The sequence below is a fragment of the Mycteria americana genome, chromosome Z (genome assembly GCF_035582795.1).
Source record: "Mycteria americana isolate JAX WOST 10 ecotype Jacksonville Zoo and Gardens chromosome Z, USCA_MyAme_1.0, whole genome shotgun sequence".
In the NCBI taxonomy this organism is placed as follows: domain Eukaryota; kingdom Metazoa; phylum Chordata; class Aves; order Ciconiiformes; family Ciconiidae; genus Mycteria; species Mycteria americana.
The window spans coordinates 31,748,093-31,774,119 of NC_134396.1; the positions used below are offsets into that span (position 1 = coordinate 31,748,093).

A 26,027-nucleotide genomic window follows, 5' to 3' on the forward strand; every position below is an offset into this window, starting at 1 on the left:
TTTTTCTGTTCCTAAAAAGAGGAAACAATTTTCACATGAGTGTTATGACTGGTTATATTGTATTTATTAGATCAGCAATGAAACAGGTTTTGGGCCTCCTGAGATCTGTCATTTTCCACAACAGTCCAAAAGTGATGTGAATGTACTTGATGCCTACTATAATTTGACCTAATATTGTAGGCAAATGAAATCTGTTAATGGTTTCTTACTTGCAGAGAACTTCCAAGGTTTGCAAACAATTTATGAGTGGTTAATGCAATTATTTGCTAATACTAAGTAGAATTACTCCATTTAGTAGCTGCTAATCAAAGTTGAGTAACTTACTGGCACCTTTGTCTCTGCTTCCCTGGTGTATTGAAATGTCCTCTATCTACTCTTCAGTGCAGTGCTCACAAGCACATCCCAGACAGCACCTAGACCAATCTCACTGCATGAATATTCAGGAACGTGGTGCCGAACTTCTGCATCCTTACACATCTGAGATGTTCTCACAAGTTATCTCTATATCTGCCCTTTTAGACATGTTTTTTGGACACAATCTGTAAAGTGCTGGCTGCTAGGGCACTGGGTTTTGTAGTTGGGCTACTGCAGTTACTTTTTACTTCAGTGTTGACCCTCCAGGTTTTCCCTCGTTGTTCAAAGCGTGACTTTTCCAGGAGTCTGCTTTTGTGTTACTGACATTGCTCCCTCCTTCACTAGTAGCTGAGTGAGCCTTTGAGGCAAAGAAGGTAAAGTCATTGCAAAGACGCTTTGAATCAATGCATATGATATATTTACAGGATCACAGGGTAACTCAGGCTGGCAGGGACCTGCGGAGGTCTCCAGTCCCAGCCCCTGTCCAGAGCAGGCTCAGCCAGGGGGTCAGACCAGGCTGCTCAGGGCTTCACCCAGTCGGGGTGTGAAACCCCCAAGGCTGGAGAGAGCCTACCTTCCCCAGGCCCCGGCTCCACCACTGGGCTGTCCTCCTGGGGAAAAGGCTTCTCCTTATCTCCAGCCTGAGCCTCTCCTGTTTCAGCTTGTGTTGCTGCCTCTCGCCCTCCCACCACGCACCACTGTGAAGAGCCCGGCTGCGTCTCCTCCATCCCCTCCCCTCGGTGCCAGGGATGCTGTTGGGTGCCCCCAAAGCCATCCCTCCTCCCAGCTAAACCAGCCCTGGTCCCGCAGTCTCTTCTTGGAGGGCAAGGGCTCCAAGTGACCATCACCAGGGTAATCACTCTCCCCTGCAGTCTGTCCAGTTTGCTGGTGTCTCTTCTGTCCTGGGGACCCAAACTGGAGGCGGTACGCAGGCGGGGTCTGACAAGCACCAAGCACAGTGGAGAGTCCCTGCCCTCCCCTGGCTCTCGGGCCATGTCCTGCTCACACCGCCCCAGGCACCGCTGGCCCTTGTTGCTGCCCGGGCACACGAGTGGCCCCGGCTCAGCTCGCTGCCCACCAGCACCCAGGACCATGCCCAGAGCTGTCCCCTCCCAGGGCTACAGGTGCCCTCCATCCCCTCCTCCGGGTCGCTGGTGGAGATGCTGAACAGGACAGGCCTCGTACAGACTCTGCGGGACCCCGCTCGATAGCGGCCTCCAGGCAGTGTCCGACCCATCACCCACCACCCTGTGAGCCCACCACCCTCCAGGTCCTCACCCGCCAATGTGTCCTCCCTCCCAGACCGTAATGTCCCCGCCCAGGTACAAGAATACTGGGGGAGACAGTGCCGAAAGCCTGGCTATAGCAGAGGTAGGTGGCATCTGCTGCTCTCCTCTCGTCCCCACGGTTTTGTCGCAGAAGGCAGTCACCTGGGTCAGGCATGATTTACCCCCGGTAAATCCTTGCCGACAGCTCCCCATCACTACAGCTTGCTAACAGCTCCCCATCACATCTGGGCTAACAGCCCAGACATGGGCTCCAGGAGGTCTCGCTCCTTGATTTTACCTGGGACTGATGGGAGGCCAGCCGGCCTGCAGTTCCTCAGGGTGGCTTTTGCCCTTCTTTGAAGGCAGGTGTGACATTTGCCTTTCTCCAGTTGTTGGGGACCTCCTGATCTCCATGACCTTTGAGAGCCCATGGAGAGCAGCTGCACAAGGGCATGAGCCACCTCCCTCAGCACCCTGGGGTGCAGCCCGACAGGTCCCAGGGACATGTGTGGGTCGAGTGCTCCCAAGCGATCCCAACTTGACCATCATCCCTGGCCAGTAGCTCCTCTCTTCCTTGATCCCTGTCACTATGCACACAGCACAAAACTTTACAGAAAAAAAACCCAAACAGCTGTATGTAATGTTCTGCTTTTGTTTCCTCAACCTTCCTGAGAGCCTCTTAGTCTTGGCTTTTGACCTCCCAGGTAGTTCAGGAGTCCTTAGCACCTTGTCCCTTCCTGCTACATGTCTAGGGAGAGCAAGCGTGTCAGCGTGGAGCAGAGCATGAGCAATTTGGGAGATTCCAGTCCGTTTGAGTTCATACCTCTTGCTGTGGTAATGTCTGAGGTAAAAGCAGCTGCATGTACCCTGCACACCTGTGAGTTAGGTCTGTGTGCAGTTCCTCCACTACCTGCTCAGCATAACTGAGCTGAGTGGAGTTCACCTCTGGGTGCATTCACATGTAAAAGTTAAGTATGCAGTGCAAATGATGATAACTACTAAAATAGTTCAGTGTTCATTGGGCCTCTCAGTTTCAAGGTTACTGCACTGATTTGTCTTGTCAGATGGTTAGTTCCTTTCTATAGGATCTCAGCTTTGAAAAGGTAGGTTGCTCTGGCTCTTGCTGCTCTAGGATGGGCTGCTGATGTGACCCTATACAGAACAGTAACATATGAGATAGTCATTCTGTGCTCCTATTTTGATGATGGGCTGAAATTAATTCAGATTTTAGAAAATGTAATCCATTGATGATGAGCCTGATTGCTTTTCAGTGCTGTCCTTCCAAGCATTGGTGTTTGCCAAGTCAGACAGTGTAATGTGGTATCTAAGTGGGTAACGTAAGGTAATGTAGTATTTAGTTGGGACTGCTATTGGTTCTCTGTCTTTCAGAATGACTCCTGGATGAAAGGTCTTGTTATTGTGAAACCACTCTAGGAGCAGTACAGTGACCACAAGGTATTTTCAGGACCAAAGAACAATAGGGTATCTATGTTTTTTCTCATCTTTCATCTAAAGATCAGTTTTTCCCTGACATTTGCTGTCTCTTACCCTTGAGTCCCCGCAAAAAACAAGCAGAAAAATCTGGAGCAAGGAGGCTAATAGCTCAGCTGTAGAGAAATTTGTCCTCTGAAGATCAATAATAAAATCAAAACTCTTTTTTCTGGTCCTTCCTTTGAGGTATGCAGGGAGAATCTTAAACAAGTATAGTCATTGGCCTTGTGCTCTTTGTGGGCAGATTTTATCCAAATCTGCTTCCGTTGTGCTATCTGCTTTGCAGCTACATTGCCCTGAGACACTTTTAGTTTAGATATGTCTCTGTAGTGACTCTCAGTATGGATTCTGAGTCTACATGTTATTTGACAATGTGATGTCAGCAATGACCTTCCATCTGTGTTGATCCCTCACAGTCTTCTGAAATAGTAATTTAATTGTATATCTGTAAGTGACTTGCAGAATCACAGAATCGCATAGGTTGGAAAAGACCTTTAAGATCATAGAGTCCAACCATAAACCTAGCACTACCAAGACCACCACTATACCATGTCCATAAGCACCTCATCCAAACGTCTTTTAAATACCTGCAGGGATGGCGACTCAACCACTTCCCTGGGCAGCCTGTTCCAATGCTTGAGAACCCTTTCAGTGAAGTAAAATTTCCTAATATCCAGTCTAAACCTCCCCTGGTGCAACTTCAGGCCATTTCCTCTCGTCCTGTCACTTGTTACCTGGGAGAAGAGACCGACCCCCACTTCTCTACAACCTCCTTTCAGGTAGCTGTAGAGAGAGATAAGGTCTCCCCTCAGCCTCCTTTTCTCCAGGCTAAACAACCCCAGCTCCTTCAGCTGCTCCTCATAAGACTTCTGCTCTAGACCCTTCACCATCTTCGTTGCCCTTCTCTGTGCGACTTGATGTGACTGACTTATTCTCCAAGTTCCAGCTTGGATACTTTTTGCTTAGTTCATGAGCCTTGACCTGCTTGTCTTGGTTTGCCTATGAGGAGGCTAAATTACAATGGGTTTTTGATTTTGATGTCATCAAAATGGTGTCCCTAGATCAATAGTTTGTTTCAGCAGCTCTGTGCCCTCTCAGCTAATCCCTGGTTGTTTTTTTTTCTGCCACCACCACGGTGCAAATGGTTGTGGAGTCATGCAGTGAGCCAGGCTGGGCAATACTTCTGGTTAGAGTAACTTGGCAATAAAAACCCCTTTGTGAGGCTTCCCCCCACCCCAGCTAGATCATTTCCTCTTAATTTTTCAAGGATTCAGTTGTGACCACATGTCTGACTTCTTTCTGGCAAGTCCCTGTATTTGTGTGATATTCTACTATTTGTCTCAGCTAGGGAAAAGGTGTAGGTGGTCTAGGTTAGCTAATCCATGTTGAATTAGCTTGACAAAAATTTGGGTATTTTCCATAGTCCCTATTGCCTTCTGACTTCTAGCTAACCATCATCATACATGTGACAGTAGAGCTCAAGTATTTTCTGCAGTGCTAGGTTTCTACAACTCTTTAATTCTACACTGAGTGAGATTGTTTAATTGAGTTATTAATTCCCCAAGAGTGTGGGAGGCTTCCTTCTCCAACCTGCTTTTGCAGGACATTGAATCTATCAAATGTAATTTGCCTGCGTTGAAAAACTGGAGTACAAACATAATTTCATGGTTTCTGGGTATCAAAAAGTGCCTTTCTAAAGCAGTTCACTTCCTTAATTTGCTTAGGGTTGTTTTGGTGTTTGTGTTTGTTTGTTTGTTTGCTTGTTATTTTTAATCTATTTCTCTTTCACCAGTTAGTTCTCATTCATCTCCACAGAAAACTCTCACTCTTTCTGAATATACCTCTTAAGGGTTTTGCAGATGTTGTTTACATCTAACCTGCCCCTAGATCCACATCTGAGTCCCAAGGCAGTCATTGAGTTTGGGTTATTGGAGGCTGTTTGGTATCTTAAAAGACTAAAAGTGAAGAATTTATCTCCATTTCCCAGGGTATATTAACTTCTGAAATGTCTAAAGGAAAACTGGACTGTCAGATGTCACTATAAATTACATTGAAGTTAATCCTGTAGAAGAGACTGGAGCCTGTTGAAGCCTGTATGACAGTAATACTGATTGAATTTGGAATCTAGGTTATTTATCCAGTTGCAAATGTTTAATGCTAACTGAGCTTCTGCTAAATTTCCCTTAACGTTGCACTTCAGTCCATTTATTTTATATATTCACTTTGCTGGCGTCCCAGGGTTAGTATAAAGGTCACCCTGAAGTTCTCTCTAGACTGAGGGTTGCTGCTCTCCTCCTGATTGATGATGGTAACTCCTAGATCTTTCTTCAGTACCTAGAATAACCTCTGGTAATAACCATAGCAAACCTTGGTGTCCCAAGATACTCCTCTGAAATCTCACATATGAGACCAGTAAATCTGAGTTGCATTGCTCGGGTCAGAATTGCTATATGGGACTCTCAAACTGTTACAGGGTCACACAGAATCACAGCATGGTTTGGGTTGGAAGGAATCTTTGAAGATCATCTAGTCCAATCCCCCAACTGTTATCAGTGTTTCTCAGGTAGAGAACAAATTATGTATCCAACAAAACATATTTATGATTTAAATCAATGTAATTTTGCCATTGGTGAGATTTTTTCAGCTGAGTTAATTTTTATTATATTCCGTGTCAGCAAGCTACAATATCCTTCTTTGTATAAGAAGTATTTGGGCTATTCTGATGAAGATCCTAGAGTTGCATGCAAGTGTGTTTGGTATAAAATAATTTGTTTATTTTTAACATGAGATGTTGCTGTGGACGGCTGATTGGAGATCACCCAGGAGTAGACTGTAGCTGGCCTGTTTATCAGGCTGCCCCACAGAGAGATGATGGAGAATGGTCTGTACAAAAACACACGAAGATGAGTCCCACGGATGCATTTGGTACAATCAATTTTCAAGATGGAGATCACACCTACCATGCCAAGGTAATAGATGCTGGGTATACATGTCTGACTTCTTTTTATAATTTCAGCATAAGAAAAACAAAAAGTGGTTTTGGGTGAATATCAGATTGTCTTAAGAGAGCAGGGGAATCTAAAAGTAAGTCAGGTTGGAGTGTGTGTATGGTATTTTTACGTTGAACTTCTAAGCATAATTTGTCTTGCTGTCTGTATTGCTCACTGATGTATCTTTGTGCTATCGTGTTAGTGGTATTCTGAAAGTTCTAATCCTTCACAAAATCTTTAAGACATTAATGCTGAGAACTTTGTAAGATGTTGCAGTTTCTTCTCTTGGAGTATGTAAAGGATGTTTATTTTACCCATTATTATTTCTTCCAGTATATTAGACTCTCTTATGATAGCAATTTGGATCAGCTGTTGCACCTAATGGTTAAAGAATGGCAGATGGAGTTGCCAAAGCTAGTGATCTCTGTTCATGGAGGCATTCAAAATTTCAAGCTTCCCTCAAAGGTCAAGCAGGTTTTCAGCAAAGGATTGGTGAAGGCTGCTGAGACTACAGGAGCATGGATAATTACAGAAGGCATCAACAGCGGTAATATAATTATTTTTCTTTGTTTCAGTCTTCCTCTGGTGTTCTTTCTCTGCATACAAGCATATACATTTAGGGCAAATATAATTAAATTGTTTGATAATTTGTGATATTTTATCACAAAATGAAACTTTTTTTTAAGGAGCAATGCATAATTCAAAGAGTGACATCACATTCCTCTACTGTTGACAGGCATTCTGAATATTTTAAATATTTTTTTTATTAAAGAGCAGAGTATTCTGCATGTAATAAGGAACACTGATAGTAGATAACCAGAACTCATTTGCAGTCAATTTTATCTGCTTCATTAAAATGTTTAGGTTCTGAGGACTGTGACTGGTGTTTTGTTTCGAAAACTGTTTCAAGTTTTCAAACCTAAATTTAACTTGTGTCTTATAATTAAGAAAGTTTTGAATTATGGTAATCCATTAATTAGCCTATTAGTATCTGAAACTCCCTGTAGACTACTCTCAAAAACTGAGGGGGTCAGTAAGCCATGGAACTGAAACAGTTTTACTTCTTTAGCTTTTATTCAATCCAGTGACCTTACAGGAGAACTGTTCTGTGCATTTATGTAAATAATAAAGGTTTTATGGAGGTAGAAAGCACCATTAGCAACATATATGAGTATATGTATTACACATATTACAGATATGTGTTGAGTTTGAAGCATTGGTGCGTTACATCTGAGCCTTACAATTTCTGCAGTGCATGCCAAATATACAAGTGGGGGGGGATGGTTTGTTTCTGCTTAAAACACAACCATAGAATAAATTAAATGATGGGAAACTCTTTCATTGCTGTCCTGTAGCAGGTCTCCGAAAGTAAAAGAAAAATGATGATTTAATTATCTGTTTAGGAGTGTCCAGGCATGTGGGGGATGCACTGAAAGGCCGTGCCTCACCACACCTGAGAAAGATCTGTGCTGTTGGGATTCCTCCATGGGGTATCATTGAGAACCAGAGAGATCTCATTGGAAAAGATGTGAGTTGGACACATTTTAGTAACAAAAGCCATCATGGTCAGGGGATGTTATAGCTTTCTTACATACTTTATTTTCTCCTTGCTTCATTTCACTGGTTTGATATTTTTTCTCAGTAATAGAGGCTTAGATTTTATTCAGCAGTAGAATTTTGTGGCATGTTGAGGCACTGTATTTTGCTTTTTGTATATAAATGAATAGTTTTAAAGTATTTCTCTTCTTACAGGAAATTGCCATTCCTTTTTGAAATTTCATAATTAATTAGGCAATTATCTTGCGGTTGCAAATGATGTATTTCTATATTCATGTGATTCTGGATGAGCAATCAGGTTAATTGTAAACACAAATAGGCTATTAATATGTGTGATTTTTATTCATCAACTAGAACTTTATGTGACTGCCAATGTGAGGGCACAATCTACATTACTGTCTAAAAACACTTGACAAGTAAGGTGAAATCATTCCTGATAAATGATAGTTCATGTGTTTTTAATGGGAGTACACCCAGGAAAAATACGCCATTGTGTTTCGACTGTTGCAAAGAAAAGCAGGCAGCGACTCTGCCTAAGGACTGCAAGCCTTATCAGAAATGCTTTCTATGGTGTTAATTGCGGGTTTGTTGCTGTTAAGAATCAATTGAAAACCCGTGTTTGAGAACAGCAGCAAAAAGCATGATGGAGGCTTCCAGAAGATCACAATATGATGAAGAAATACATACAAGCGAGGTAACACAAATGATGGTATTTTGTTGGTTTCTTTGAAGATCTTTTTATTTTGCTTTTCTTAGGTAGTTTGCCTGTACCAGACTCTTGGTAATCCGCTCAGCAAGCTAAGTACCCTCAACAGCATGCATTCTCATTTTCTAATGGCAGATGATGGGACAGTAGGCAAGTATGGGAATGAAATGATGCTAAGGAGGAATTTGGAGAAGTACATATCACTTCAAAAAATACACACAAGTGAGTACTGCTGTGGTCAGCTGTATGACAGTAAAACCTGCCCTAAAAGTTGTGGAAGTACTTGACATTCCCTGTTACATCTTGTACATCTTCATTTGCCATAGATTTCACTGAGGTTGAAAGTTAGTAATTGCACGTGTCTTGAACTCTGAATATCAGGAAAATGAAAATAACAGCATTTTTATAAAGCATTATGCATTTGGGCTAACTTGCATTTTGGTTTCTCAGTTGTAGAGACACCTAAATGACTCAGATTTTCTAGTAAGTATTGATCATTTACTTACTTCACAGTTTTGTGTGGTCTCTATATCAGACTAGATAGTTTCCCAGTGTTTTGCTAGGTGGAAAAATTGTCACACTGAGTTGAATTTGAATCCTCCTTCCCCTGTTCATTACTTTTATCCTCATCACTCTTCTATATTGCAAGCCTGTGACCTCCTCATGTACAGAAACAAAGACTGATTGCAAAAGGAATACCTTCAGCCAATGTTTGGTTGTCAGATTGTGTAACTTCCATTGTTTGCCTATACAGTAACTTAGTTATGGTATAGAAATCATGAATGAAATATTTATTACAGACAAGAATTTCTTTTTATGCACTAGATTGTATAAATTATTTGTGGAAGTTCACTCTTACCTAGATTTACTGCTACTACCAGTCTAATAGATTTAAATCTAGATTTAAATCTTGAGTTATGTTAAAAAGACATTAGCAGAGTTATCACGTTGAATCCTTGTTTCCTTTATCTTCTCACATTATAGTATTTACAAACTTAGAAACTTACCCAATTTTTAATGTGTTCATATTTAGAGCTTCTTAATCACCCTCGTATCTTTTCTTGCTATGAGTTGTTACAAGTCAGACTTTCTGTTGTTTTTCCATTTCTATTGGATCTTATTTGAAATTTATTTCTGATTGTTAAAAAAAACACCCTGCTACTGTAAAACTTGAGAAAGTATGTAAAGAACTGCCTGATTACTTTTCTATGTGTGTAGGTAAACAAATTGATATTGACGACATTTCACATGCCATCAATGTCCTTGCGTGTGAGGGCTATTGTAAAGGGCAGAGGGATATTCTGAAGGATGCTTCTTCTTTCCAGTGCTAGGGCTGCTTACAATTTCATCAGGAGGTTTTCATAGTCTTTTTGATCTGGTTGCAGAAGTTCTGTGAAAGTCTTAAAAAGTACAAGTCAAATTAGACATACTGAAAGCACCATTTCCTCTCCATTGAACCATGTGTGAGACTCCTTCATGAGTATTTATTTACAAGATGTTCTGATTTCTTTGTGTGACTGAGACCTGCTTGTAACTGGTTAGGTGTGTTTTGAAACAGGAATGGGCCAAGGTGTACCCGTAGTTGGGTTGGTGGTGGAAGGAGGCCCCAATGTGATCCTAATGGTGTGGGAGTACGTGAGGGCCAGCCCAGCTGTCCCTGTGGTGGTCTATGAGGGCACTGGCAGAGCTGCAGATATCCTGGCTTTTACCCACAAACACATGGGTGATACGGGGTGAGTAGTGGCATAATGCTCCTCCTGCTTGGTCTGTTGTATTGGGAGGGACCTGAAAATGCCTGTTTCAAAACTGCTGAGATAATTTCTAATGCTTCTAGTAATGACCCCGCCATGGTCTTTTGCTGGCTTTTACTTCTGTGAAGTGAGAGCAGAGTTTCTTCCTTCCCTGCTTCAAACTAGTGCTGAAAGAATTATTCTGCCAAATTTACTAAGGCTTTTTTGAAGAGGAAAAAGAATCTGCGTCTAGCTCTTTTGAGTTATTATAAAGTTTCTCACCTTTGGCGAGGGACACTGCTGGGTGACCCCAGAATGCCTGCTTGGGTTTTGACTCAGTCCTTTCTCCTGCCATCAGTGTTGTGTAAGTGGGCTTGGATTTGGGTTGCACAAAGCTTTTGAGACTCGGGCTGGGGATAGTTGCTGTAGGAGCCTCAGGCTGGGGTTGGAGAAGGACTAAGGTTCCTTGGCTTTGGCTTTGGTTTACCCGGTGGTAACCCAGATCTGTCATCCTTGTCTAGGTGTAACTCTTTATGTTACCTCCAGTGCAGCCTCAGCTGCAGACTATATTAAACCTACCTTGATGAAAATTTTATGTCCAAAATGGAAATGTGTATATATATATATATTTGTATAGCAAATTAATATTTTTGTGAAGGTTTTTCAAAGCCAAAAGGGCTTTTTAAATAAAAAATCAAATTTTAAAAAGGTGTCCTGGGCTCATTACAATGAAAAAAAAAGAACAATTTAATAAACTTCATATCCTAATTGTTTATTTATTATCATTTCTAAATATTTTTTTGGGAGGGTGGTATTTTTCCCTAGTGTGTTGTATTGAGAGCTTTTTTCTTTGCTTGCTTTTTTTTCTATATTTTTGATCTTTAAAAAAAAAATCCTGCCATTTCAAAAGAAGAGGAAAATATGGACAGAAAGGTTAACAGAAAGATAAATGAGGGGAAAAAAGATAGGAGAGGTGTGAAGCCTAATGAACAAATAATGAAGAAGTTAATTTTATCCCTATATAATTATTGAAAGAAAGAAAAAGGTTTTTAAACTTTTAGTGATTTTTATCTCTATATTCACAGACAATCCTTTGAAAATTGTTAACCTTTTCATTTGTCCTGTTTCCAATGGTATATACGCATGGTCAGAACTAATGCCTGTGTGAGCAATAATTTATGTTATGGGATGCCTTTGCTTTGTGTTGTTGAAAGAAGGCAGGAATACGTCAACAGAGAAGTAAAAATAAAAGAGATTTCTCATATGTCTCTGCTTAGCACAAGTTTCATCTTTTGCTGAGGTGTCATTTGGGCTGGTAAGAAGTAGCTAAATATATACTTATTCTTGCTTCCATATCTGTTTTTCAGGGAGCTGCGCCCTCAAGTGAAGGAAGAGGTCTTAGTGATGATTCAAAACACATTTAGCTTGGGGCAGAAACAGTCCAGTCATCTATTTCACATTTTGATGGAATGCATGGAGCACAGAGAGTCCGTGAGTGGGGTTCACGCTCTGACTTTAGGACTTCTTCATTTGTTGTTATACTTTTTGCTCTTTCTGTGCTGGGTTGATGTGGGCACAGCAGTGGTAGAAGTAATAGCATTGTTTCGAATATAAAGATAACACAAAGGTGTCTGTGCTAATTTATATATTGTGTAGCTCCAGAGAACTTGTTTAGTTAACTTCTCAAGTCTCAGTGGTTGCTTGTGAAATGACAGCCTTTCTGATTTTAGTAAAAGGCCAGACATCTTTGTTTTTGCAGGAAGGATCAAATAGTTCCTACTTTTTTTCTTCTCTAGTAGTGTCTTATTTGTAATTTAGAAAATTTTTGCATCCATGCTTCTACTCATAACAGAATTGTGCTAGAACTTGTCTCTGGCTATTGAAATATACTTCCGAAATGTGCTGGCATGTTTAGCGGCTCAGGTGCTCTTTTGCGAGTAGAATCATAGAATCACAGAATGGTTTGGGCTGGAAAGGACCTTAAAGATCATCTAGTTCCAACCCCCTGCCGTGGGCCGGGTGACCTTCCACTAGATCAGGTTGCTTAAAGCCCCATCCAGCCTGGCCTTGAACTCTTCCAGCAATGGGGCATCCACAACTTCTCTGGGCAACCTGTTCCAGTGCCTCACCACCCTCACAGTAAAGAATTTCTTCCTAATATCTAATCTAAATCTACCCTCTTTCAGTTTAAAGCCATTACCCCTCATCCTACCACCACAATCCCTGATAAAGAGTCCCTCTCTAGCTTTCTTGTAGGCCCTGTTTAAGTACTGGAAGGCTGCTATAAGGTCTCCCTGGAGCCTCCTCTCCTCTAGGTTAAACAACCCCAGCTCTCTCAGCCTGTCCTCACAGGGAAGGTGCACCAGCCCCCTGATCATCTTCGTGGTCCTCCTCTGGACACGCTTGAGTAGATCTGTGTCTTTCTTATGTTGTGGGCCCCAGAACTGAACACAGTACTCCAGGTGGGGTCTTATGAGAGCAGAGTAGAGGGTTAGAATCACCTTCTTTGCCCTCCTCGCCACACTTCTTTTGATGCAGCCCAGATGTGATTGGCTTTCTGGGCTGTGAGTGCACATTGCCAGCTTATGTCCAGTTTTTAATCCACCAGTACCCCCAAGTCCTTCTCCTCAGGGCTGCTTTCAATCCACTCGTCGCCCAGCCTGTATCCATGTTTGGGATTGCCCCAACCCATGTGCAGAACCTTACACTTGGCCTTGTTGAACTTCATGGAGTTCGCATGGGCCTACCTCTCTAGCCCGTCAAGGTCCCTCTGGATGGCATCCCTTCCCTCTATCAACCACACCACTCAGCTTGGTGTCATCCACAGACTTGCTGAGGGTGCACTCAATCCCACTGTCCATGTCCCCGACAAAGATGTTAAATAATACTGGTCCCAGTATGGACCCCTGAGGGACACCAGTTGTCACCGCTCTCCACCCGGACATTGAGCCTTTGATCACAACTCTTTGAGTGCGACCATCCAGCCAATTCCTTATCCACCTAGTGGTCCACCTGTCAAATCCATGTCTCTCCATTTCAGAGACAAGGACGTTGCGTGGGACAGTATCAAATGCTTTGCACAAGTCCAGGTAGATGACATCAGTCACTCTTCCTTTATCCACCAACGCTGTAACCCTGTATAGAAGCCACCAAATTTGTCAGGCACAATTTGCCCTTAGTGAAGCCATGCTGGCTGTCACAAATCACTGCTCTGTTTTCCATGTGCCTTAGCATACTTTCCAGGAGGATCTTCTCCATGATCTTGCCAGGCACAGAGAGAGAGACTGACCAGCCTGTAGTTCCCCAGGTCTTCCTTTTTAGCCTTTTTAAAAATGGGGGTTATGTTTCCCCTTTTCCAGTCACTGGGAACTTCACCAGTCTGCCACGACTTTTCAAATAGGATGGAATACCAAGTATTTGTTATGGGAGTAATGACAATTGTAGCAATGATCACTAAAATGGAAACTACCCAATATTTTTAAATTATTTTTTGTTTTACTTTATTTGAGTGTCTGTTTTCTAGTTGAAAACTGAGTAGATAGCAACCATGTTGCATTTTTATATTTCTCAGCTTTAAAGGCTAATCAAAAGGAAATAGACTCATGTTGTTATGCAGTAGGTTGATGCCAGTTTGCCTGGGATGCCATTGCATTAAAAAGCAAAATGGTACATTTTCTGTCTGAAACAAAGGAAAATCATGTCTGGACCTTTGCCATTGTTTGTGTTGAAATGTGTATGATTTAATCTACCACAGCCCTTACCAAGAAGAAATAACTGCAGACTTCTCTGCCTCACCTCAAATAGTATACTTCTGCAATTCTAACAGATAACCGTATTTGATGCGGAGTCGGAAGATCAGCAGGACATTGATTTGGCAATTCTGACTGCACTCTTGAAAGGTAACTATCTAAAAGTATGACCTGTTTTCATCTGACATACAGTCCCATTGGCTTACCTTTTCACAGCTGAGGAGTAACATCAATGTGTGAAAACTGCTAGGTCCTTTGCTTGTTTCCTAGGTACAAATATGTCTGCTTCGGATCAGCTAGATTTGGCGTTGGCCTGGAACCGGCTAGATATTGCCAAGAAACACATACTGGTTTATGGACAACACTGGAAGGTACTATTATCTTTTAGTTTTCACGGTGGCTTTACACTTTATTATGATGAACTAATTTTCATATCATTCATGATTTGATTCATGATTTCATATCATTCATGATTTCAAATCATTTAATGATTTACATTTGTTGGGCTTTAATTAAGGAATAGTCTGATGCTTGGAGTCAGTCTTCTGGAGTAATCATCTTTGATTTTGGAGAGGCCTTATTCTTAAAAATGCAAAGTATTCAACTGCAGAGTGCATCATATGAAAAATCAAACACATTTATTTCCCCAGAGAAGAACTCATGTGTAAAATTCTTGTAGTTTTTGCTGCTAGCTTTTCCAAATAGTTTCAGTGGTCCTTCTGGATATGCATTCCTCAAGCCTGTGTTGACAATCATTGGTGGTCAACAATATTTCATTGTAGCCCAGAGTACTCTTTTCTCCAAGGGAGTAAACTCCAAAGGAGTGTTGCCTCTATTTTCCTAGCTCTAGACAGAAATACAGAAATCATGGTTCTTTATGGTGTTACCATGTAAAAAAAAGTCAAATTAACTATGGTAACATGGTATCATGACATTATTTCAGATACTGTTTCATAGGAATAGCTACAATCAATGCAAGCCATTATTTAGACCTACATTAACTATATGCGTGTGAAAGAACATACACCAGCAATTGAATCAGTCTTATAAAATGTGTTTTTCAGGTTTTCAGATGTAATCCGGTATTTAAGTATAAGCCTCCCTAAGTGAGTTTTTATGTACATACTATGATTTTTATAGATGATAAATATAAAACTGTATGTGCCTCAACACATGCTATTCCCATTTGTTATATGAGTAAATATTTTCTTCAATAAATTATATCTGATGCTCCCAGAAGTACTTTTTAAGTTTTCCCTTCCAAGAATTACAAGATTGATTTTTCCAGTCCCGAGTGCCTTTTCCTCTTTACAATGTAAATTTTGGAAAATCGACAGTGAGTATATTTTTTTTTGAGTGACCATAGCTGGTTGTTTGACACAACAAAGGAGCTGAACTTATTGATTGTCAGTCTGTATTTTCCTCTGGTGTATAAGGCTGAATACATAGAGGACTATGCCTGAGATGTCTACAATTGGGCATCCATGAATTAAAGGATTTTTTTGTTGTTGTTGTTACCTCTTTGGGCTCAGTTCACTATCTGTGAAGTGGAGATGATCATGTCATGTCCTTGCACAAAACCTGGTAAAAATAAATGGTGTCAAATGCCCACTGAAAGGCAAAGAAGGAAATTGCCGATTTCATTTTCAGGATTTGAACGGTGTGTGAATAATAAGGGATGTGCCAAGCCTGGAACAATAAAGTTAGAACAAAGTGTTAAATAGCTCCCTGCTAAGAGAGCATCATTCACTCTGTAAACTGAGTAAGACTAAACTCTCTGGGGAAACATATTATATGATTGAGCAATGAATAATTGTACCATTATTCATGGTGATGAATTATCTGATAACTTTTGAGTGTTTGACTGTGTAACCTTAACAGTGTTTCTGTCCAACAGGCTTTTGTTTTTATGGAATATAAAAAAAATTTTGTATACACAACCACATGTGCATATTTTTGCCTTTATGATTTTTTTTTTACAATACCCTGTTATGTTTTGACTCTGTGAAGAAAATGTGTTTTTCCTATGTCTTCTTTCATTGTTTTATAGCACATACAGTTTTTTATTTGTGTTTGTTTAGTTTTTTGCCTTCAACAACTCTTCTGTGAACTGTTGATAAGCTTTATTGAAGCACATCTGTGTAAGATATTAAAGAAAGGGGGACACCATCTATCTTACCGCTTGAAATTCTGTACTATTGGAGTAAGAGAGTAACATTATGCTTTTGCCATTTTTATCAGTGAAGATATATGTTGGCAAGGCCTGTGAGTCTCCATCATTCGTTTGCTTTTACATGAGAAGTGTGGCAGGTGAAACTTGCTTTGACTGGTGAATTAATATAAATGATACAGTAATAGAATCATAGAGGCATAGAATAGAATCACAGAATCATTTATGTTGGAAAAGATCATTGAGTCCAACTGTAAACCTAACACTACCAAGTCTACTGCTAAACTGTGTCCCTAAGTGCCACATCTACATGCCTCTTAAATACCTCCAGCGGTGGTGACTCAACCACTTCCCTGGGCAGCCTGTTCCAATGCTTGAGAACCCTTTCAGTGAAGAGATTTTTCCTAATATCCAATCTAAACCTCCCCTGGCACAACTTGAGGCCATTTCCTCTCATCCTATCACTTGTTGCTTGGGGGAAGAGACTGACACCCCCTCACTACAACCTCCTTTCAGGCAGTTGTAGAGAGAGATGAGGTCTCCCCTCAGCCTCCTTTTCTCCAGGCTAAACAGTCCCAGCTCCCTCAGCCGCTCCTCATCACACTTCTGCTCCAGACCCTTCACCAGCTTCGTTGCCCTTCTCTGGACACGCTCCAGCACCTCAATATCTCTCTTGTAGTGAGGGGCCCAAAACTGAACACAGTATTCAAGGTGTGGCCTCACCAGTGCTGAGTACAGGGGGACAATCACTTCCCTACTCCTGCTGGCCACACTATTTCTGGTACAAGCCAGGATGCTACTGGCTTTTTTGGCCACCTGTGCACACTGCCAGCTCATGTTCAGCCGGCTGTCAACCAACACACCCAGGTCCTTCTCTGCTGGGCAGCTTTCCAGCCACTCTTGCCCAAGCCTGTAGCGTTGCATGGGGTTGTTGTGACCCAAGTGCAGGTTGTGGCACTTGGCCTTGTTGAATCTCATACAGTTGACCTCAGCCCATCAATCCAGCCTGTCCAGGTCCCTCTGCAGAGCCTTCCTACCATCAAGCACATCAACACTCCCACCCAACTTGGTGCTGTCTGCAAACTTGCTGAGGGTGCACTTGATCCCTTCGTCCAGATCATTGATAGGGATATTAAACAGAACTGGCCACAACACAGAGCCCTGAGGGACACCACTTGTGACCAGCTGCCAACTGGATTTAACTCCATTCACCACAACTCTTTGACTCTTTGGGCTTGGCCATCCAGCCAGTTCTTAACCCAGTGAAGAGTACACCCGTCCAAGCCATGAGCAGCCAGTTTCTCCAGGAGAATGCTGTGCGAAACTGAGTCAAAGGCTTTACAAGAGATCTTAAACTGAGAGTGTTAAATTTTGGTGGCTGTTTGCTACCTGATATTTTCATTTGATGCCTTCTGCTCTTTAGTGAAAAGGAGGCTGAGGGGAGACCTTATCGCTCTCTGCAACTACCTGAAAGGAGGTTGTAGCAAGGTGGGGGTCGGTCTCTTCTCCCAAGTAGCAAGTGACAGAATGAGAGGAAACAGCCTCAAGTTGTGCCAGGGGAGGTTTAGATTGGATATTAGGAAAAATTTCTTCACTGAAAGGGTTATCAAGCATTGGAACAGGCTTCCCAGGGAAGTGGTTGAGTGACCATCCCTGGAGGTATTTAAAAGATGTATAGATGTGGTGCTTAGGAATAGGGTTTAGTGGTGAACTTGGCAGTTTTAAGGTTGGACTCAGTAATCTTAAAGGTCTTTTCCAACCTAAATGATTCTATGATTCTATGTATATGGGAAATAATGAATAACATTTTCCTAGTCCCCATGGCTTTGACAAAGAAGATTTTAGAGAACTATTGCATAGTCCCCCCTGCTTCACTCTTGGCTTTCCCAAGGTGATTATCTGTTCAGTTTTTCCATATTTCTGACAATCTTTTCTGCTCTTCTACATACTTTTTTTCAGGTCTTAAAGTCATCTTTTGGGATAGGCAGACCAGCAGTGTACCCAGTATTCAAGATATGGGGTTCTGAGACATTTAGTGAAATGCTAATATTTTATACATTATTCTGTATTCATCTAAGTATAAATCCCAATAGTCAGTATGCCTTTTTTACTTGTTTCCAACTTATATCCAGCTTACGTTCATGCTTTCAGAAGATATGTCCACTAATATATTTTCTGAGTTAATTTCGAGACTGACGTGCCGGTAGGGTTGTTTCCCAAATGCGCATTATTTCACATTTACCAATACTGAACTTCACCTGTTTTTCTGGCTGGTTAGCCCATATTATGAGGTTTTTATGCACATCTTCCCAATCAATTTTATTATGAATATTTGTATGTCATCAGCAAATATTGTCGTCAGTATTCAATATGTGGGATTTTCTTGGTCTCCCACCACTATTAATAATATTTTTCACTACCATTTGATCAGTTATTAAACAATTGAAAAACCTTTTGCCTAGCGACAGCTTAATTTGTTTAGAAGTCCTTCAAGAAAGCCACCATCAAAAGCTTTTGTGGGTATACAAACGTACTGTATCAATCGAACAGCCTTATCCTCATTGTCCCTGCCAAAATTCTGGTAGAGTTCTGATTTCATTCTACAAAATAACTGCCTTGCTTCCTCCTACTCTACTGTATTTGCCCATGTTGCTATTATTGCTGTTCTTTATTGTAGTTTCATTATATTTGTCCTTACAAAGTTCTAACTGTATTGATATGCCATACTTTGACAACTTGTACACTCCTTTGTCTTTTTTAACAATTGGCATATTTTCTGCTGTTCCATTCTGCTGTTAGCAGGGCTGATTTCAGCTATAGTTCGGTTCCCTGGGAACTCTTAGGTGAATACCACCTGGTCCTGATAATTTGCTACCACTTTACGGATAACTTCTATAATCTTTTCTACTGACACTTCAATTTGACACAGTTCCTCAGATTTGTCTGCCATGAAGAACAGCTTTGATGTAGGACCTTTCCTAACATGTTCTGTAGCGAGCAGTGAGGCAATGAATTAATTTACTACTTCTGCAATAGCCTTATCTCCTTGCATGTTTCTTTTGTACCTTGATCATCCTCTGGCCTTACAGATTCACTGGCAGTCCCCCTACTCCTGCTCCTCTGCTTCTGATATGTTTGAAAAAGATCTATGTACCTGTCCATATCTATTTCAGTGCAGTTGTTCATTATGAATGAAAAGTCATTGTCAAATAATGAGTATGTTCTCCCCTTCAAGTAAGATGTAAAGAGCTCGTAATAAACAAGCCTTACATCTCTTGCTGCTTCTCCAAGCAAAAATTAGAATGACATAAATAGTCCTTAAAATTTTTCTTTTGACTAAGCAGGAAAAAAAGTCTTAAATAACAATATTTTCTTCATGCATTGTAAAGAATAAAAAAAAAAGAAAAGGAAGAAAATGCAAAAGCACAGTGTTAAAGTTTGCTTTTGGCTTAGTTGCCTTCTTAATTAAAGAGGAGTACCCCTCCGACTGTCAGGGTCTGCCAGACCTGCAATTGTCAGGGTCTACAGTTGGTGCATGGTTATCGTGGTTGTGTGTTCAAATTTTGAATTAGATATTTAAGCAGCAATTTTTAGGTGATTGTGCATGCAGTCTTAGTATTTTTCTGTCTCTTTAAGTGTTTTAAGGAAATATGCACAATTATGCACAGATTGTGGCCATTTCTTTTTAGAACTCTGGTCCTAAAAATTCAGAAGGTAAAGGTTGTAATCAGCTGCAACTATGTTTCTGCTTAAATGTCAGCTCAGTCTCAAATGGACTTTACAACAAAGAATGTCATTCTAGTAGTTACCAGATGGCTGTCTACACCTCTTTAGACACACTGCCAGCACAAGGAATGACTGCTCAAGGAAATTTAATACAAGAATGGTCACTTTGAGATATTTCTGGAAGAAACACCAATAATTCAGGAACAGTGCCCAAGTTTTCTCTTCACGTGTGACAATTCTGTAATATTTATTGGTCATCTTTTAATATCACTACTGCCAAATGTTAATATGTACATGGAAAGGACTAACTACATGTGCCAAGTTAGCACTAGCACCTGCCCCATTTGTGTGCTAGCATCCTCGTTCTGCTCACCCTACTGTGTTTTCTGTGCATGTGTATTCTGTAGAAATTCTTTATATGGATTTGTATGAACCTCACATGTCCAACTCCTTTGCTATTTTGCATATAGAAATCCTGCTGAGCTCTGTGCAAGTGCCATCAGTAGAGTGCTTTCACTGTTTGGACACTGTTGTAAGTAGAGCTCTGCTTCATGGTGTCTTTGAGAGAGTTTATCCTAACGCAGATTCTCTCTCATATTTGAAAAGAAGTCTGCTTTAAAGTATTTCAAGTTCTATAGAGAGATCTTTAAATACGGTACCTTGAAATGGCTTTGTCATATGTCAAAAAAGAAAGGCTTCCCTCCACCCCCTGCATTATCATACATTAGCTTCTGAAGTGAATTAAATAGTAGGGAATATGTTATCAGAGTATGGTTGTAAAGTTAGATTCGTAGAAGTCTCTACAGACGTTGGGTTTATGGAGACTCAGTTTTACTCCCTCTCTCTGTTGGATTTTTTACACAGATGCTTCCTCCAGCATATTTTTCTTTCGTACTATGCACTTTAAATATATGTAAAGACAAATCATTGTGATAAGGAGATCCCTAGCTGTTCAGGAATGTTTTATTTATTTCCAAAAGAAGATAATAATTTTCTAAGCTTTTCCTTCATCTCTGTCCTTCTGGAGGTTGGTGCCTTGGAACAGGCAATGCTGGATGCTTTAGTGATGGACCGTGTGGATTTTGTGAAGCTGTTAATAGAGCATGGAGTGAACATGCACCGTTTTCTTACCATATCTCGTTTGGAAGAACTCTACAATACAGTGAGTATTCAAAATCCCAGTGTACAACTTTAGATAAGAATGCCTAGAAAGAATACTCTTTTGCTTAAGAGATTTGATAATTAGGCCACATTTTTATGAAGGATTTTTGAAAAAAAATTGAAAATTAATGGGTTTTGATAATTTTTGATTGTAACGTTAGATTTTTGGATTGGTGTCCCAGCTTTTTATTTTCGATTCATTGACATGAACCAGACTGATTACTCACCTGAAGCTCACGAGAAATATGTTCTGATTTTAATCTGGTATGTGATACATGCTTTTCTCGCTGAAAATGATATGTCGTTTAACCAAAGTGTTACCAAATTCTTTCTAGAATATGTCAAGATTTAAGAGAGTAGAGGTGTTGCAGATTGGTGTTGAAATGTTTTTGAAGAGGTTTGTGGGGAGAGTTTGAATCACAGTAGCTTATCCTGAAGATCTTTTAGCTGCTTTCTTTTACTGTATAGATTTTCTAATGTAGAGTGACATGTTTGTTTACTGTCTTTTCTTTTCACACCACAGAAACAAGGACCATCTAATCTACTTTTGCACCACCTAGTTCGAGATGTGAAACAGGTAATAGACATAGGAAAGGCTGGGGAGCAAAAATGGTAGATTAGAACTTCAGTGTCCACTGGCACACTGCTGTTAGGTGATATAGGGGAATTTTAGGAATAGAAGTGATGGGTTCATACTACGCTCCTATATCTACTAAATGGTTTTATCTTCATCCCACTGATCTCCCTAAGCAATTAACTAGCATACTACTGCTGAATGCTCCCAAGGGTCCTGTACCTTAATTTCAGAGCCAAGCAGTTTGTGTAGATAAGACTCTCTTTCTCAAGTTACTGAAGTGACATTATGAAGAGATTGTACAAAAGACTTAGTGAATTAGTGCAGTAATTATGCTCATTGCTTTCAGGTTTTCTTTTTTTCCCCAAAGCTAAAAAAATCTTTCTTTGTTGAGCAGTAACAAAAAGATACTGTGACAAGATATAATATTATTTTAATGTGCTGCATTGCCTGGGAGAACAGAAGGTGGCAGTGGATGACTGCTGCATGGAGCACTGGCTCCGTTAGTAGTTTAGTGGCAGCTTTGTTATTTAGCTACACAGTTAATTTATTTTGTGTTTCTGCTATCTATTGTACCTCACAGCGCTGCTTAGGCAGGAAGGGAGGAGCTGTTCCTTCTGCATCTAGTCTCCACTGCAGGAGATGCCTAGATTCAAAACTAGATTAATTGGCTAATTCTTTCCAGGGTATGAATGCTAAGATAAAATCATATGGTCAGTCTGACTATTTGCAGAGTTCTGTGGTCTCAAGTAGTGGGCTTTCTGGTATGATTTTCTTATTGTGGGTGACTTTCATGTCAATCCCATTGATGGTTCTGTAGATAGGTGTAGGGTATTCTGGTCTCCATAGCAAGCTATTTTCTGTGTTTTCCCATACTGATGGATGTATTTGAGGTCTAATTTATGTGATAGATCTGGAAGATCTCAGTGTTGAAAATACATTTAACTTTTCCAGGCTGAGAAATCTGTCTTTCTCACTGATACTGAAGTGATTTGCTCCTTGATACGACCCCTCTCCTAAAACCCATGGCCTGGTTACATCTCAGGACACTCTGGGAAAACTCAGGGTGTGATCTAAAGGGAAGCTTTTGTCATTTGAAATGGAATAGTGGAATTTAGGTAGAAAATGGGTGCACAATTTCAAAACTTTCTACGCTGTTGGGTAAGCTAAACTCAATTGGGACCTGCAAACAGGTCTAAACACTGAAAAGCCTTTTTCACCTGAGCTTCTGTAAGTACACATAAGTGCTCTGTGAATGAGTTCACAGTAGCTAGGACAGTCACCAGAGTGATGTGACCATGGATTTCAGAATATTTCCTCCGTTAGTGTGACCAGCTTTGCTGCTGCTACATTTGAATGGAGATACATTGCAGTGTGCCCTGATAGCATAAAATATGCTTTTTAGTGCAGAGAAGTATCCACAAGTATAGCTAGTCAGAAATACTTGCCTAACTCTCAGTGACAGAGCTGGAAAGCTCTATCCTGTGAGACGTGCTTTTTCCCCAGAGTGCTCAGCATGTTGGTGCCTTCTGTTCCCCAGGGCTGGGTGGCCTTAGCTGGCTGTACTGAGCCTTGCCACTAAAGTCCATTGAAAAAAACCTCAGTCTAATGAAGAAAATGACTTTTCACAGTCTGAAAGGCATACACCGCTAGGAATACATAACATCTCTGATCCGATCTATGTACAGGCCCATTTTTCACTTCCAAGAGTTGTGGTTTAGGGTTTTACCAATAATCTTTAAAATCTGCACGGAAGATAATCTGTTCTTCAGAGGATTTATCACAAACCTTGTGTCTTGGAAGGACAGTGGAGGTAAACTGGGAAGCAGTGTTGCTTTAAACACAAGTGGCGAGAGACTCGGAAGGTACAGCTATGCATGTGCAGCTGCTGTCCTAGTTGTCATGACAGTCTTGAGCCTCTACAAGACATTACCGGTCTCCAGGAATTACTCTACAACATTAAATACATGGTTCATCCACTTCTTAATTTTAAATTAATGAACTAGTTTAATGAGCAAATCATACCATGCTAGTTTTCTCTTGTTGTGAGAAGAAGACGATTTTTATCAGTCTGTCTGGCTGTCGGTGATTAACCCGAAGAACCATTACCCTCACTGTTGAATGCAGCTGGTCTTGTGAACATTGCAATATACATCCCTATGCGATGTGGGTGCAGTGGACTGTAGGCATCACACTTTTCAGGCTGAAAATGTGGATCTGCCTGTGTTCTCCCTCCAAGGGGAGTTTCATATGCGTAATGAATGTGTATGCTTTCCTGACAGATGCAGGAGCTCTCAGCTGCATCTTCTTCCAGACTCTCCTCATAGTCGTAGGGCTCTGACATGGTTGAATGTTGCATATAATAGCATCATGAAGTGCTTGTGACATTTGGTGTTTCAGAATACCCTTTCCTTGGATTACAAGATATCACTGATTGATATTGGGCTGGTGATAGAGTACCTCCTTGGTGGAGCTTATCGGAGCAGCTACACAAGGAAGCATTTCCGAATTCTTTACAATGATGTCTACAGAAAACACAAGGTAACTTCTGTGAAATGGCTACCACTGGTCATGAAGAAAGGCCAAAATGTGACACCTGAAAATAGCTCAGGTTGTCATTGTGGTTTGTCTGAAGAGCATCGGTTAAATGTGTGCCATGCTTGGCTGTTTTATGAATCTCTTTGCCAAGTGTGGAGAGATTGCAAATAAAACAGACAAATCCCTCCCCAAACTATTCCCTGCTTCCCAAGACCACTGGTGATCATTAAATTAACTGTTAGTTCAGTAACTTTACCATCGTGTCTGGTAGCCAGGTTGTGTTCTTTGTCTGTCATCCATCAATAAAAATTGACAAGGCTGTACCAACCACCATTTTCCATTTTGTGAAGCAGTTGCATGTTTCTGCTCTTTCAACTTGAACCACATCACAGAAATACTGAATTCAACAGGCATTGAACTAGACTTAGAGCATGTCAGCATGGCATAGTGAAGAACAACATGGAGATCTCTGACCCAAGTTTTGAGCAAATGTCTTACCTTTTAGAAGTAGTTCAGTGCTAGTGGTGCATCTTCCTGCCCAGGCCAATGAGCTGTGTTTGCCTGGCAGAGCTTTTTCTGTCATGCACTGGTCATCACGGGGCAGTCTCATGCTGGATGTGCCAGGCTGCACCCATGGTGCAGCGGCTTTGTGCAGGCAGAGGGTTGTGCTTGGACATGTGTGCCGTTCTGCACCTTCTAGATGCTTAAGGTGTTTCACTGTATGGCATAGCATTGTGCCATGTCTGCATATGAGTAGCATCACCTCTACAAACAAACTGCCTCAGAACAACAGAGTGCAAACATACTAGCACTTGCATTTTCCCCACTGACTTTCCAAAACCAATAACTTGAAAACAGCCTGAACTTCTCAATAAATTAGCCGCATATCATTCCCAACATCACAGAGGGAGCAGATTTACCGCATAAGCATTCTCCCCAGCTTTCGGAGTAGAACTGGGCTTTGATTAAAGTACTTCCATATGCTAAAAAACAAGCAACAAAAGCCTCTCATCCCCATGTACTGCTTTTGTGACTAATAGAAGAACCTCAGGGTGATCAGTGAAAATGAGAAGAAATAATGAAAACCGTTACTTGGAGTGACTAGAAACACAGAGGCAGAGCTTCCTGTGTGTTACTGGCTTAATACAATGCTCAAAAAGGGGTATTTGGGCAGTTGTAACACTCTTCACTGTATCTTCATGAAATATGACCTTAACAGGGATGGCTGAAACCACATGATCATATAACTAGGAACTGCAGGGAAGAGCGTTAGTGATTCAGCTGGTAACATTCTTCCTTCTCAGTCAACACTGAACAATGCTAGGGATGCTAGACATGCGATCCTTTGGAGGAAATGGTCAGCAGAAAGTTCAGAGAACTGACTTTTGAGGGCTTATGGCCCTCATAAGGGGGCCTCATTTTGAGGACAGAGAAGGGCTTATGGCACTTTTTATAAGGTTAGGCAGTGAGAAGACCTTCCAGGTTGGGTGATTCCAATCCGGTGCAAGCCCTGTTGTTGTTGTAATTGGTGGAGGCTATTGGGGAAATCAGTATTTTGAATTTAGAGATTCAGAAAAATATATATTTTTTAAATTAGATGTGAAACAGGCTATTTTTTCCTTGATGGTATAAACTCCAGTGGTAGTTCTAGTGATTGCTGACTCACTAGTCTTTGAATAACATCAATTTCTACAGGCACCATTGCAATCAGAGATAAGTACAGGCAAACTTCATCTCTAATTTGCATTTCTCTCCTTGTGTTTTATGGTATGCCTTTGGATCTAGAGAGTGCTCTCCAGCTTTTCTCAGAGCCTGTCTCATTCCCTTCATCAGAGTAATCAGACGGGTAGCAGAATGGGATCTGCTGAAAGTACTTTGCATTCTCAGTTCTTCAGAACAGCACAGCCTTACAAATACAAGGTAATATAATTGCTTATTCTAGACCTTGCTTCAGACATATTAGGCTGCTAATCATTTTACTGAGAGATTTTAGACATATGTTGGTCAGGCTGC

General features: G+C 41.0%; 1 protein-coding gene across 1 annotated transcript in view; it reads left to right on the forward strand.

Moving 5' to 3' along the window:
* Positions 1–26,027, forward strand: part of TRPM6 (transient receptor potential cation channel subfamily M member 6) — an 86,875-nt gene that overhangs the window by 17,063 nt on the left and 43,785 nt on the right. The window contains exons 4-15 of the mRNA XM_075488622.1: positions 5,902–6,082; positions 6,437–6,650; positions 7,507–7,631; positions 8,417–8,588; positions 9,925–10,099; positions 11,464–11,587; positions 13,923–13,995; positions 14,116–14,216; positions 20,769–20,903; positions 21,426–21,479; positions 23,877–24,017; positions 25,824–25,934. Coding sequence (XP_075344737.1) covers positions 5,902–6,082; positions 6,437–6,650; positions 7,507–7,631; positions 8,417–8,588; positions 9,925–10,099; positions 11,464–11,587; positions 13,923–13,995; positions 14,116–14,216; positions 20,769–20,903; positions 21,426–21,479; positions 23,877–24,017; positions 25,824–25,934 — 1,606 coding nt within the window. The remainder of the gene's footprint in view (positions 1–5,901; positions 6,083–6,436; positions 6,651–7,506; positions 7,632–8,416; positions 8,589–9,924; positions 10,100–11,463; positions 11,588–13,922; positions 13,996–14,115; positions 14,217–20,768; positions 20,904–21,425; positions 21,480–23,876; positions 24,018–25,823; positions 25,935–26,027) is intronic.